Below are 16,174 nucleotides of genomic sequence, written 5' to 3'. Positions count from 1 at the left end.
GGAATCATTAGGACATGCTTCCATGTTAATGTGCTTAGAATCACACAGTTATCCACCCACTTTTATCACCTCCTCAACTCCATCAGATGGTGCTGGCACTTCTAAACTCACCTGAAATCTGATTGCCCTTTAGGTGAAACTCAACAGCAACACTATCCTGCTGCCCACAGGAGCCCCATCTGCTTGCAAATATTTTGGTGCAGAAACTCAGCCCCTCCAATGTACACAGCAACAGAAAAACCTTGTTATCTCCCTGTTAAAGATAATGACCTTCGAAAGATTGCCTCTGGTTCCAAACACTCTCGTGTTTCACATTACCCAACGGTAAGCGCCTCTGCTATATGACTCCATGCCGTCATGGGACCAAGCATGAGACAGACTTCCTCCAGGTAGCAGAGATTCAAACAGATGGCTAAACCATGGCTCTTTCAGAAGCAACATTCCATGGGGTTTCCTCTAGCCAATCTCACTGTCTCGGAGGAGAGCGGGCCGATACACCTGACACATCTGTGCTCAAAGACCCCCTGCCTTTAAAACGACTTTTCAGAGTGTTTATTGGAAACAACAACATTAAGATAATGGCAAGGCTGACAGTGAAAAATGCTCTGGGGAGGGAAAATAAATGAAATCAATTAGTATTATAAATACAGGCCGAGTTCTTGGTGTCCTGCACGTCAGTTCTTTAGACCAAACATTCTCAGACTTAGCAGAGAACAGCAAGCAGATTTGGGATGTGATCTTAGTAATGAAAGAGAGTGGGGTTTTTGGGGGGGGGGTACAGACAGTCTGCTGCTAATTTTAATTCTTCCCATGGTTTTTGTACTTTACATAAGGGGGAAATTAAAATGTTTCATAATGTGTTTGTATGTTGTGCATGAGTTGACCTTTGTGCCTTCTCTCTAAGACACAACATTTTCAAGGAAAAACACAGCAGATTTCAGAATGTGTCAGTCAGATGGGGGGGACAACAGTTATTTTATTGACTTGGAATGCTTTTCCTGTTCATTTGAAAAAGAAGAGGTGGACCTGAAAAAGAAGAGGTGGAAGTGTCTCTCTTTTTTTTTCAGGTCAGTTGTCACTCTTTCTGAATTGGTCCCTAAGCAGATCACACAACAGATGGAAAAGGCCGTTTTGACATGACTCTTTGGCTTAATTATAGCATTACCAGGACAGCATGTGGACTTGGAATGTGCAAGAGGATTTATCAAAGGAAGCTTTGTTTATGGATAAATCCAGCATCAGGAATCTTGCTCATTCTTGAACATTTACATTATGGCAAATATCCCCAAATTGGTGAATGCCAGAATTCATATCTTTGCAATCTTCCCTGTATGAATGCCCCACAAGTATAAATAAACCAATGGGTTTTGACAGTCACCTAAGTGTGACTATCATCATTCACTAGTATTTGTCCAACAAGTGGGGATATATGACTGACAATCATGACATTTGCCTGGGATTATCAGCATCTGTATGTGAATGTCAGCCGACATCACAATTTTGATCATGGGTTCGGATCCTGAGGAAGTGAAAGAAGGAACATTTTCCATTCCCTTACCCTTGCTAAGTACTCTGAAATACCTCTCCATGTGTTCAGGGCTGGGTTGCAAGGGAATAATCAATCAAAAAGGAAAAGGTACCTCCAACCTCATTTTGGGAGATACCTCCTTCCCCAGGGGCCATGTATGCCCCATCCAACATGATTCAGGAAGATCCCTCTGGTGAAAACTGTGTAGATGGTACAGTGGAGAAGGAAAAATGAGAAACTTGCCTTTCATGAACTTCCTTCTGTTCACTCATGTTAGAATCCTAGGTATTGACTGTGACACTTCATTTAACTGCTACTCAGTCTTTTTAATTGCCCTAATCCTGCTAAAGAAAGAAAAAACACTTTACTAATCAAATATTGAAAATCAGTAGTTTACATTGCTGCAAACAATGTGGGGAGAGAGGAACTTACTACCACTTAAGGTGCACATGTACTAAGGTTGGCCGGGACTCTTTCAATTCAGGGGTAGCTAACATGATACCCTCCAGATGTTGTTGGATTCTACTTCCCATTAGTCCTAGTCAACAAGACCAGGGATGAAGGGAGCTGCAGTCTAACAGCATCCAGAGGGCAAAGTAATCACAGGGTGAGTTGCTCCTCTTGAGTCTGCAGTAGTTCCCCGCCCCTCACCACCCATTAAAGAACAGTTTAACAAGTTCTTGGAAATTTTACTTATGAACAAGATTTTGAGAGGCAAGTGATTTCTCTTACATTGGTGATTTTCTTCAAAGGTGGTGACCGTTTCTTACCATTTTACCTCTACAAGGGAACCTCTGACACTCACTTCAATATTTTGTGATATGAAATGAGAAAATGAAGTTGTAATTGAATATTGTCTGTAGCCTTTACTGTAATGAAAAGTTGGCTGCTTTTGGGGGGTGGTGAGGTGTGAGAGAAAGACAAATTATAAGCTGCCTTGTGAGGACAGTGTCCTAAAAGGCAACCCACATATATAGGTTTACAAATAAAATAATATTATAGATGACATTCTGTTAAGAATTATGGTTTACAGTGCAGGGCTACATCTATATAACGATGGTGTCCAGTGTTCTTCACTATGTTCTTTCCTACTAGGCAGCTTTCTCCAGTTATATACCCTCCAGATATTATTGGACTACAGAGCCCATCATCCTTTGACTACACTGCATTGAGCTGATGGGAGTTAGAGGCCAGCAACATCTGGAGAGCCAACTAAGGGAATGCTGTCATGGAGTCTCGGAGGCCCCAGATCCTTTTACCCACACAATTTAACTGAAAAGCAGCAGGGCTGTAGCACAAAGCAAAGCACACTTAGCTTGTGAAAGGAAAATGCCCTTACATATAAAGAAGAGGTTTGGAAATATCCCTGCCTTCAACCCACAAGACCTGCTGCCAGTCAGTTAAAAACAGCACTGAGCTACCCTGGCTCGGTAGAAGCAGGCTGTCATACTGTCTAAACAGCTGAGTTTATGAATTAAGCGAGGTGGGGGGAATACTGAGTGGGTAACCCTCTTTCTCCCTATGCATCAAAATAAATGAAATATTGAGTTTGTTGGGGTCAGTTAGAGCCCTAATACCATAGAAGCATAGTGTTTCACTCCTATTTACTTTAATTGGGGTCGAACTGATCCCCGGTGATATTTTCATTAGTGAAAACCCCCAAATTAAAAAATACAACAGCATAAGAACCAACTCCTAGCAGCTGAGGTCCCTTCGCTTCCCCCAATAAAATATTTGAGGGTGCTGGGCTCCTCCAAAGTTGATGGGCATTGCATTCAAATGGTGTGCATGCACCACATCTTCTGATCTATTATGTGGGTGGGACTTACCTCCTCCCCCCCCTCCAGTATTTTATTCAAGTTGGCACCCATGCAAAACAGCAAAGTACAAAACACCATGGACTGTGAAATAGCTGGATCCTTAGTGCTGTACAAGCACATCTTAGGTGGAAGACATTTTGGGTACTGTTGCAATTAAAAAAATAAAACCACTCTTATCAATAGTACATCAGCATCTCCTGGAAGTTGCGTACTAGGTATAAGGGAATCTGTCATTTTTTGATCCTTGCAGTTTCTCATTTTTTGTAATCTCCACATCTGCACATCTGTTTGTGGATTTCTTTTTAAGTCCTCGTGAAAATTCATTGTCACTTTAGTGCGAATTCCTCCCAGCACAAACTCTTTTATGTAAGCAATTTTGGCTAATATATCCCTTTTTGCAAAGCAATTTTTCTAAAAGTAATGCCGTTTTGCACATTACTTACACTATTATTTTATTATTTTACTTACACTATTATTGTTTTTGTGCACATTACCAGGTCAGAGAACTGCACTGTAAAATTTAGAGAAGTGTAATTTTTTAACCGTGGATGTGCTTTGGTTCACATATTGTTACAAAAAGTGTGAACTTAACAGGTTTGTTTTCAAGTGTGACCTGAAACGGATTTCTCCCCCATCCATACATGGAGCACACTTCTGAATTCAGAGTCAAAAGTTGCACCGCATCACAAGGAAATTTTAAGAAATATATTTTCGAACAAACTTCATCCATCCCCTCCTCACCAACAAAACTACCAGCGTCCTTCCAGCTTCCTTGTTCTCAGCAGTAATTGTGTCAGGTCCCAGGAGCAGACAGATGATTGCACAGAGGCAGGCTGGTTTAGCGATACAACAATGCTCTGTTTTGAAAGGCTGGGGAAAGGGGGAAGCTTGTTCTCTCTAGTTTTGAAGGAATCCATGCCTCTTTCAAGTTAAAAAAAATATAGAGAAGTCATTCTGCATTTGATCAGCAGCAATAAGAAAGTCGTGTATTCTAAACTAATTTCAAAGTGTTCTTTTTTAATACAATAAAATACTTTTACCTTAAATCCATTTTCTAAAAAATAAAATAAAAATAAAAATCTCCAAGGACTGCCTGACTTTACTCAAAATCTGGTACACACCATACTGGAGAGCAAGGAATGACTCAGAAATGTGGAATGTTTGAGCAGAACTTCAGCCTAAGATTAGACTTCTAAGCTGAGGTCCAGATCTCCTTCAACCCAAGGGTTCCTAAATGCACCCCCAAAAAGCAGTTGCAGCAGCTAGTTTAGACATACTAGGAAGCTATGTCCTTAACACAAAAAGGGCCGCTTGGTCACTTTATCAGTATTAAACAATTCTTCAAATCAATTGTTTGACACAACATAGATATGTCGAAACTCAATAAAGTAACTAGATCTGAATGAACTGTTGTTTGTTGTGTTTTTATTAAACAAAGACAAAGGACTGAGCTAGACTGGTAAAGAAAAAGCGATTTATACGCGTTGTACGTGCAATATAATATTGTGCCACCAGATTGCTACGTGGAGTCCCGTTTTTCTCTACTTGTTTTCCCTGTTTAAATTTACAATGCTTTTAACTGAAACGCTTCTTTGATGTGTCTAGATCCAGCCAAAGTTTCCATCATGCAGCAGCACTGTGCTAGTGGGTGCTTTGGCATAGCGATGTTTTGATGTGAAAAAAGGTGTTAAGCACGTGCCTGCACAATAATGAAATGTGACAGACGTAAGCCTTCACTGAACAGCAAGTTCTAAAAAGGATTGTAAATACTGCTTCAAGAATATACAACTGTACACAATTACTCTCCAGAGACAAATGCAATCTTGAAAGTGAACAGTTTCTGAAATTCCTTTGCAATTACTCTCTCTCAAAAAGGAGGAGGTTGAAGGCAGTTTTCCTTAAAGTGCATTTGTCAACAAGGAGCTGCTGCTGCTGCTGCTGCCATCATTGGGGGAATAGTCTGATTTCAAATAGACTTTGGAAAGGGCAAGAGAGATTATATTGCTACATGCTTCTAGAGATGTGGGGAAAATTGGTTAAGTTTGCATTCTAATTTGAACCTCTGTCGTTTGCAGATCCTGAACCACCAAATTGAAGACTGGGGGGCGCGGGGGATTGAAAAACCGAAAAAAAATCTGAGTCTATTTAAGGATAATTATGAAAAATGTTGGTCTGAAATTAAGAGAGACTTGGACAGTTGGTCAAAATTGAAGCTTTCTTTGCTAGGCCAAATTGCTGCTATTAAGATGAATGTATTGCCAAAGATGTTGTTTTTGTTTCAAACATTGCAAATTGTGGACAAGACGGAGTGTTTCCGGAAGTGGCAGAGAGATATTTCTAAATTTGTCTGGCAGGGCAAAAAGCCCAGAATTAAGTTTAAGATATTAACTGATGCGAAAGAAAGAGGGGGCTTCGCCCTGCCAGACTTAAAACTGTACTATGAAGCCGCAGCTTTCTGCTGGCTAAAAGACTGGCTACTTCTTGAAGACACTGATGTGTTCGATTTGGAAGGTTTTAACAATGCTTTTGGCTGGCATGCATATTTATGGTATGATAAAGTTAAGATCAATAAGGCCTTTAAGAACCATATTGTCAGGAAAGCAGTATTTAATGTCTGGACAAAATATAAAGACTTATTGGAAAACAAAACTCTGAGGTGGCTGTCCCCTCTGGAAGCCAAGGCCCGAAAAAGACCCAATATGGAGGCCAAATGGCCAAAATATTGGGAAATATTAGAAAAAGACGGTGACAATTGGAAATTGCAGAGTTTGGAGAAAATGGAGGGTAAAGTGCGAGACTGGTTACATTACGCCCAGATTAAAGAAGGTTTTAAAAATGACAAAAAACTAGGGTTCCAGGTGGAGAAATCGAAGTTGGAGACAGAACTGTTAGAACCAAAGACTAAGGTACTATCAAGAATGTATAACTTGCTGTTAAAATGGAATACACAAGACGAACTGGTTAAATCTGCTATGATAAAGTGGGCACAGGATATTGGGCATAACATTATGTTTGAGGACTGGGAAAGGTTGTGGACCATTGGGCTGAACTTCACTGCATGTAATGCTTTGAAGGAAAATGTAATGAAAATGATATATAGATGGTACATGACCCCAGTTAAACTTGCCAAAATATACCATTCGTCTGATAATAAATGTTGGAAATGTAAGGAAAATGAAGGAACATTCTTTCACCTCTGGTGGACCTGCCCTAAAGTGAAGGCCTTCTGGGAAATGATATATAATGAGCTGAAAAAGGTATTTAAGTATACCTTCACCAAGAAACCAGAGGCCTTCCTCTTGGGTATTGTCGGCCAGGGGGTGTTAAAGAAGGACCGAACATTTTTTATGTATGCAACAACAGCAGCAAGGATACTTATTGCCAAAAATTGGAAGACTCAAGATCTACCCACACTGGAAGAATGGCAGATACAGCTGATAGACTATATGCAACTGGCAGAGATGACCGGCAGAATCCGAGACCTGGGAGAAGAAAGGATGGAAGAAGACTGGAAGAAATTTAAAACTTATTTACAAAAATATTGTAATTTGATTGAATGTTAAGAAGGATGCTTGATCATAAATAATTGGCCACCACTAAACTAGATTGAAACTAGACGATAAGCGAGATAAAGGAAAAGACAAATCCTTTGGGAGAACTATCAGATTATATTTAAATGAGTGGATATAAGATTGCAAACAAGATGATAATTTGCTTGAAAAAAATTTTTAACAATGTAAGTGGGAGCGGGAGATGTGAGAAAGTCCAAAGGAGTTATGAAATTTTGTGTATGACATAAGCAATGTTGTTTGTTATTTATGCTTTTTTCTTATAAAAATTCTTAATAAATATTTATATAAAAAAAAATGAAAAACCGAAATTGACACATTCATCCATCCCTAGTCACTTCCAACAAGTGATGAAAATGTCCACTAGTTTATGGTCTTTCTAAGCAATACTTTGCTTATGTAACACATATATATGGTATACATTGGTAGTCTCCATCCTTTTCAGACTTGTTTGGGTTAAAGGCCCACCTTTACCATGTATTTGTATAGTGGTAGTGCTACTGTTGCAGCCCACGTAAGATCCAGCTGTGACCCAATAGTGGATCCTGACCCACCAGCTGAAGGCCAGTGGTGCAAAGCAGCACCAGTTCCTCCCCCAAACAAGCAGCCTCTTCACCCGTCTTTCATGCTGGTTATCTTTAACAGCTGCTTCAGTCCCCATGGATGCATGTTTCGTGTGGTCCAGACACCAACCATGAAGGCTCATTGTTGCAGAAAGATCTCACCCCTATCATCATCAAGCAATCCAGAAGATGGTTCCTTGACAGCCATTGAATATTTGGGGCACGTGTGTGAAACCTTTTTCAGCCCAGGAGCCACATTCCCTCTTGGTCAACTTTCCAAGAGTGGGCAGCAACAGTGGCAAAAGTGGGTGTGGCCAGAGGCAAGAGAGGGTGGAGCAACAGAAGTGGCATCAGTAAGCCATGAAAGAGGTTTCTATACACAAGTACATCTCTCTGCATCCTCCATGCAGGCAAGCAAGAGGCATTATCCCAGTTCAAAAACACAATCCAGCCAGGCAAAAGTACTCAGGGGAATCCAGTGCCAGTGAGAAGCATGGCCTGAGGAGGATCTGTGGAAAGTCCTGAAGGACGAATAGGGAAGCCTGGTTGGCCCTCATCTCTGAGGTTCCTCATCTCTGCTTTAGAACATGTCTGCAGGATGTGATGGTGGTGAGTAGAATCACTGAATCATGTAGAGTTGGAAGGTTAGTCCAGCTCCCTGCAATGCAGGAATCCTGCCCACAGTCATTCCTGGGTGGGCTTAAACCACCAACCTTCTGGTTAACAGCCAGACGAACTGACCCATTTGCACCAAAGGGATGGGAGAATGTGCAATTTTCTATTCTGCCCTGTATTTGCCACATTTTCTGTCCTGCTGCAGTTTGGCTTCTGACAAAAAACCTACATTATTCATCTCACTGTCCACTGTGGTACAGATACCTTGTCATTACATTATTCTACCCCATTTATTTCAGTTAAAAGAGAATGTAATGCAAATTGTGTGGGTGGGTGATCAGATACCAATCAACTGCAAACTGGAAAAAGTAACAACACCAAAAGGAATAAATACTGATCATATTCACTGGATGGATTTCCATACTGGACATGGGACAAATAAGTGAAAGCTATTCCTGCTTCTGCTTTCAGTGGAATTATCCAGCTTCCCTAAAACAAGGATCACATTCACATGCATGCATATCCCCACATGTAGAAAATCTACTTGGGGTGCAATCCTCTACCACCACTTTCAGCCTGATGTGATAAAGCCCAGCAAGAACTCCCCCAATTTATTTATTTTAAATGTTATTTTTAAAGCATTTTGCTAAAGTTCTATGCATGTTTCACGAAATATGCCACTGAAGCACGGTGTACTCAAGATAACTTTAAAGGAGTACCTTTGACATTTGAAATGTTCTTGCTGAAATAGTTGCAGTGCACAATTCATGTTGCATTAACTTGAACTGACTGTGTTGCAACTGAGCGAAGGAAAATGTATAATGGAGGAGCTTTGGATGGTCTGTCTGCTGACTCTATCTGACCTTAAACAATAGATACCACTGTAATCAGATGCAGAAACTGCTGCTCCATTGGTGTGGGCAATTATTTTCAACTTTCATTGTGTCTGATTCCATACAATTTATTTTCTGTAAAGGAGGGAAATCAATGACTGAATATGGAGGTTTGGCAGAGAAGGAGAAACACAGGCTGCATGCGATTCCAATTGGATACATGAGCATGGCTATCTCTCAGTGGTATAAACACACACATGCACAATGCCATCAACAACTGGTCACATGAAACTTTGCAAAAATGAAATCTGGATTGGGGGTTTTATGGGCAAAGGCTATATTTCAAAGATTCCTTTAAGAAAATCATTCAAAGTTCTACCCCCAAAAGGACTTCATTCACATTCAGTTTACCTGGTAACTTTGGGAGCAACTTTTGGGTGCAGGTCAGAGATATTTTATTTTTTTAAAAAAAAAAAAAACCTAATTCAGTGAAGCTCATTAAACCAAATAAGTTCATTCCAAGCACTGGAGGGAAGTGGGGCAGAAAGTGTGTGGCAGAGAAAGAAGGAGGAATCTGCCCTCTTTTTAAATTGCCCTGCCCATTTATTACTTTAGCCTCACCCACCTCTGTCATAAGGTCCCTTGATGGAAAAGAAGTCTTCCCACACCTGCCTTAAACTGATGAAATACTGTGTTTTCAGAAAAGCCACAGAATTTTTGACTTGTACAAGAGGATCCTTCACTTTTATTTATTTACTGGAGGCTCAGAAGCATTTTCCTCGAATGGTTCTGAAAATCAGGTTACCGCGTCACTCAAATTCTTAGTGGCTCCAAGCCAATTCCTGCCAAACAAAATTTGCTTTCAGAAAACAAAACCTGCTGAACCTGTCTAATGTGGATCGCAAGAGATGCTTGTCTTGAAAGGTTCTTTAAAAATGGCTAGCATGTTTGCATTGTATTTTTAAACATCTGTCTGCTGCAGAAGAAAATACACTAAAAAAGCACAACCTCAGCGCCATCAAAGCTACCTTCAAAGACCATAAGACATGGAAATTATAAAAGGTTTTGTTAATGAAGGCTGGAGTCAGGAAGGATGACTACAAGATGAGCCACTGTTTGAGGAGCTGAGCCTTAGAGGAAAAAGGAGTAAGCTATACTCCATATCCAATGGAAAAGGAGAGCATGGAAGACAAAAACAAAAACAAAAAACAGAGGAATTGTGACACCATATTACTATCAGGGCTGAAAAAATCTGATGATTTCAGACATCTTGGTTTCTCATTTTTCCAATCTTAAATTCAGCTCTCCACATTTCTTCAGCACTATGTATTTTTTGTTTTAATTCCTTATCAAAATTAATCAACACTTTGGTGTGAATTCATCCTAATAAACAATTTTTGTATGCATTTCTGACTACTGTATTATTATTATTTTTCAAAGTTTTCCTGAACATAATGTATTTTGTATGTTTCTCCCCTTGAATATAATTATTTTTATGTGTAATTTACCCTAACATGCATTTTTGTAAATATTGTTTGGTTGGAGAACTACATCACAAATTCAATACAAGAACAAATTTCAAAGGATGGCTGTGTTTTGGTTCCACATTCTTTAGGAAAGTGTAAATTTGATAGATTTGCCTTCAAATGCAAACTGAATATAATTCATCCCCCATCCTAAATACAGTAGAACAGAAGCACTTCTTTCGGACATAACTTGGCCAAGGTCCAAAGACTCCTTCATTGGGTGCTTCCAAGGGACTGGTCATAGCTGTAGGGATTTTTCTTTCTATCTATCAGTACCAGGCCCTTCTTTATCACAAACAGCTGTTTGGGCCACCTTCTGTTTCACAAGGAGGCAAGCAGGTTGTTGTGCAGCATGGGGTGGGGGGGTGAGGTGTGGCTGCTGCTCAAGAGCAGGTCCAGCTCATGACCTTTGGCACCTGAGGCTAACTACAACATGGTGCCCTCCAATACCAGGGAAGAAACAGGGAGTGAAGATATACACTGGGAACAAGTAGAGAGGGGATTCAAATCAACCTTATCCAATGGTTAAAGTGGGAATCAAAGGCTGGGGGGGGGGGTTGGGGGCACTCTGACTCACGCCTTGAAGGTGCAGACCCCAGGAGATCCCAGAAGGGAGCCCCTGCCATTTAATCCTTAGCATTGGGAGCAGACCAGAAGTGCCTCCTAGACACCAAGAGGCCCCTGCAGAAGTGGTATGGGGGTGGGTGGGAGCTGCTGAACAGTCTCCAAAGAGCATGATGTATTTGTCACTGCAGAAGACAGGAGTGCCTGGCATGCTCTAGTCCATGGGGTCTCAAAGAGTCGGACACAACTAAATGAGTAAACAACAACAACAACAACAACTGTGACAGCAGCAGCAGCCATGGGCAATGTGTTCCTTGGAGGCTGGATGTGCTGCCCCTGTGGATCCTGCCACCCAAGGCAGTTCCCTCACCTTGCTTCCTGTGTGGGCCGGTCCTGCTCAAGAGGCTCACACCCAAAGTCCCTTATAGCATGCTTTCCCAAGCAGAGCTGCAAGACCTATGGTAGCGTTTACTTAGGCTGCATCACCACTACAGAGTTAAAATGGGTTTAACCTGAATTATTTGGTTGGGAAGCATTTTCATTTATAGTTTTGGGGATCATCAGCAAGGAATACTAGCCAGACTATAATTGCCAAGGTTCTTTAGAAGAATACGTAACAGGCAAACTGGTGCAACAGCAAGCTAGGTTCATGGTGGCATAGATAAGCCCTCATTTAAACATATTTTTGTACACCATCTCTTTAACCTCCACATTGAAAAGATCCCCACAGTACTCCAGTTTGAAAAAGAGTCCACTAAAGCATTTTTGAATCGATAATAAAAAAGCCACCCTGGTTTCTCTCCCTCGCCTTACTAAAATCCTTTAGGGAGAAAAAAGCATCGAAAAGTAATCTAATCTTCCATCAACCCCTATAGGAGCGCAAATTAATGGGTTTTACCTGTCACCCAGCCATCCTTAAAAATAGCAACACATTGTTGCAGTGCCCTGGGCTCTTACATTCCCAGGTCATCACTGAACACACACACACAGAGATTTTTTTGTATCGCAACCGGCATTCTTCATTAAACACAAGTAGCTAACACTACAGTGCTTCTGTCTTGCCTCCTCTCAGGTTAAAAGGGCAGACCGTTATCTTTAGAAGACTTGCAGGGTGTATTTAGCTCTTTGATGCAACACCACCAAGTTTTGCAAAGGGACACAGAAAGGCAATGTTTTCATAGCTGATGCTGACAGAGGACCTTGGTATCATTTCTTGGAGAAGGAGCTGAAGAACCTCCAGTAGAATCTGCTAATTCTTGCCATTGCTAATAGTGATGGGACAGTAGCTGTACATCACAGAATGAGTACATAATAAAGTCAATAAGTTGGTCCAAGCCGCCATGCAAAGAGCCACAAGCAAACTTAAGAAGCTGCTTCTGGTTCATCTAGCCCATTATGTTCTACATTATTCTCTACACTGGCAGTGGCTCTCCTGTCCTAGCACTTGCCCCAAACCAGTGACAAGTGCACTTAGATGAAAGGAAAGAAATGCTCTAGAGGCAGTAATTCTTCTGAATATCCGTTGCTGGAAAGAACAGAAGGGGAGAGAGCTCTTGTACTTGAAACCTGCTTGCTGGTTTCCCACAGGAATCTGGTTGGCCATGTTGGATCAATCCATCAACCTCTGATGGATGATTTAGATGGAACTGGGTTCGGCATCACTTTCGCTGCGCATGTGATCCAACAGGCCACTGTGAGAAGAGGATGTTGGACTGGATGGGCCACTGGCCTGATTCAGTAAGCTCTTATTGTGTTAAAGACACAAGCTCATCCAGGTGCCCTTACAAGAAAAAGGAGTAGCAACAATAAATCTAGTCCTGGACCAAGGGCTGAGATTCACAAGCCTGAGGTTAGTAACAGGAGTTCCAAGAATGCCTAGGCACTGCAAACTTGTTCCCATGGGTTTTCCTGCCTACCCACCAAGCTTTTAAGAAGAGGCAAAGAATACATACAAGAATCCCTGCAGGAATTCCTGCCCGCTCTGACTAAGACATCACCTCTCCTTGTTTTTCTTGATGTGCCATCTCTCTCAGGAAAACAACACTGGGCCCGTCTCAACCTATGAATCCTGTGCATATTTTAGAACCAAATACATTTTGAAATGCTTACACTGCGAAAAAATATGTATAAATACAGGTTGTTTTTTTTTAAAAAAAAAGAATTCATAGATTAATGCAGAGATGGGATGCAAAATAATTATGGCCTTTCTGCTCTTACCACTTCGATCTGATGTTTTCAAGAGTGAATTTGCTGCTGATTGTCTGCACCTTTGGTCACACGCTGCTGTTATCCAAGACTGAGTGCAAGGTTTTCCTTTCTGACCTAATGATAGGTTGTGCCAGAACTGAGAGAAGTTATGTGACTGTTCTCACACACCTTACACACCCTTGTGTTCCTCTGGTCTGCAAATGTCAGAGTTATGAGCACCTGCACAGAGTTAGCACTTTCTTTGCTTTTTTTTTAAAGTGCCTAATATTCTGGAATTCTAATGTGGGAGTATAGAAGGTTAGAAGAGAAACTACATGTCTGTTTGGGCTATGGCAAATCCTGTTATTGTGATGAGTTTTTGCACTATTGGGAAACTGCTCAAATACATACATGAACTAATAGCAGCAAATCAGATTCAAAGATTGCAAGGAGACAGTTTCCCAAGCTGTCTACCCCCAAGGGAGACTGAGCTAACAATTTATGTACTCATTTGACAAAGCACTGGTATAAGGTCAAGTCACTGTTTCCATGAACCACACAGCCAAAATATTATGTAACAGTGTGAGAGCAACTCTAGCTTCCTTCGACTGCAAGCTGCATTGGTTCTTAAGCTCCACCCTTTTTATCTCTTGCTAATTACTTTTCTCCACAAAAAGACATTGCAAAGGACCACAAAAAAAATTAATGTTTCTTTAAGAGGCACTGATAGTGGAGGCTAGGCCACTGGGGCCTAGCCTTCCATCAACTTCAGTCTGCCTCCACTTGCTTGCCTTCTTATTCACAGTACAGCAAGCAGTATGTGCTGTCAGCTTCCTCCTCTTTAGTCTGTTTGGCCCTTGCAGTTTGGCCCTTGAAGAACTCTTATGAGAGGAAGACGGCGGCAAATCTAGATTTCATTGATTCTGACTGTAATTGGTCTCCCTGACTTATTCTCTGCCAGTTCCAGTGGGTACCAGCCATCCCTGGGAATTAAGCTTGCAAGAGGAAAAGCTAAAAGCAGATTCACTTATTGCAATTTGGCATTATATTAATTTACATCATTCGTACACTGCCAAATTAATGATGTCCTCTGGATGGGTAACAATATATGGCAGGGAGGTAGAACATGTGTAAAACAGCAGAACTGGCAGGTTTGAGTGTTAATGTAATTCAACAATGTTGGTTTTTGTCCAAAATAACACAGGCAATCATCCACCATATTCACAGCAGAGCCGCTTCTACTCCTGTTCCTGTGGAGACCTGTTTATGCCTATAGGTAGATCATAGAATGATAGAACTGTAGAGTTGGAAGGGACCCTGGGTAGGCTTGAACCACCAGCCTTCTGATTAACGACAAGACACACTAACCCACTGCACCACCTAAGGACTAATAAAAGTAAGGAGGAGCAAAAGCCATGCTAGGGTATGGCACATAGCAGTTGAGACAATTTATTGAGTCCACATACACACCATACTTAACCGAAGAAGTATGGTGATATCATTATGGCCAGAACTAGTAGGTTCCATTTCTCCTTTGTTGTTACTATTGCCTTTCAGATTCAGAATGAATTCCGATTCTAATATGGGCATGCAGGCTTCTCAACATGTGAAATGTTGCAACAGCGTTCACCCAGATTCCAATACAAATAATAATGATTGGGCCACCAACCCTCTATCATTCCCACACCCAGGACAAGAAATCTCCTTATATACAGATGCAGATGTTGTTGTGCAAACTATGAATCTCACTGACCTCATCCTGGTGCCTGTCTTTAATATACATGAGACAAACCTGCTGGATCAGACCAATGGCTTGTATAGTCCAACATCCACTTCTCACAATAGCTGACCAGATACAATCAGCCCATCCGATATTCCCAGTAACTGATACTCAGAGGCATAACACATCTGAGGCAGAACACAGACATCATGTAGACAAATTAGTGCAAAGACAAGGAAGGGCCATCATTTTGCAGGGGAAAATGTGCGGGGTTCAATTAGAGGGCTGGGAAAAATTGATGCCTGTGATCCCAGGAAGCTGCTGTCATGAGAGCAGATAACACAGAGCTAGTGGGGCCAATGATCTGATAATAGATAAGGCTTCTTCCTGTAGTGCCTAGAACAGTAAGAGGAACACAGAAATGGGATCAAAACAACCAAAATGCACCTGACTAGAGAAAATGGGAAGCATTCTTATATTCTCCTCCCCTCAAAAAAAGAATAAAAAATTAGATGCATTTCAGCTCAGTCACCATGAAAAATGTCAGCATTTCAGCAACATAGTTCCTCCCCCAGAAACACAAGATTTTCCAATCCCTGGATCAAGCCAACCAAGGGCACAGCAGATAACGATTTCCATGTACACATCCAGTTTTATTCATGCACAACAGCTTTGCTGGATGGCAGCCCTAGCCTTTTGATCTCTGATATGCACTGATACAGTGAATTTCCTGTGGCATAGAATTAATCCAGGACGTTGTAGCTGACATGGTCAGCTTACCATGTCATGCATTTTTGTATAACATGATTTTCCACCTGCCAGTCTTCTTCTCTGGTCATATTTTCTTTCCCTCCCCAAAAAAGTACCCAGCAAACTATAATTGAAAAATGGACAACTTCCTAAATCAAATGGGACTCTGACCCAAATCAGGAGGGGAAGGAGCCATAATTCACTCTGGCACCCTAATTAATTATCACACAAATTGCTTATTGATTTTCTTGTATTCACTCTGACACTGTATGAAGCACACTCATTTCATACAAAAGTGCTGAGAGAATGGGGAAAGGGCTGGAAGGCCAAAATGCATCTGAGTGTTTGGAAATGTGAAAGAGGGGCATATGCAGACATGTCACCAAGGGTACAAGTACCTGTCTTTTAAAATAAGGCATTCCACCATCAGGCAACACACAGTGTTTCAGGCAAGCATCTTCTCAGCTAGGCTGGTTCCTAGACATCTGATAAGTGATGG

At 41.3% G+C, this 16,174-nt stretch overlaps 1 protein-coding gene across 6 annotated transcripts in view; it reads right to left on the bottom strand.

Annotated features, from left to right (window-relative positions):
* Window positions 1-16,174, bottom strand: part of IL1RAPL2 (interleukin 1 receptor accessory protein like 2) — a 499,644-nt gene that overhangs the window by 278,448 nt on the left and 205,022 nt on the right. Inside the window, exon 1 of one of the 6 annotated variants that reach the window (XM_083722869.1) lies at window positions 1,559-1,620. The exons of the other annotated variants lie outside the window; for them this stretch is intronic. Within the exon in view, the coding sequence (XP_083578995.1) occupies window positions 1,559-1,589 (31 nt within the window). The 5' untranslated portion in view covers window positions 1,590-1,620. Of the gene's footprint in view, window positions 1-1,558; window positions 1,621-16,174 lie in introns of those variants that run through there. 6 annotated transcript variants of the gene reach the window in all.

Source organism: Podarcis gaigeae, assembly GCF_964106915.1.
Source record: "Podarcis gaigeae genome assembly, chromosome: Z".
Lineage (NCBI taxonomy): Eukaryota > Metazoa > Chordata > Lepidosauria > Squamata > Lacertidae > Podarcis > Podarcis gaigeae.
Note: the sequence above shows the minus strand (reverse complement) of the source record. Positions and strands in the feature narration are given on the sequence as shown.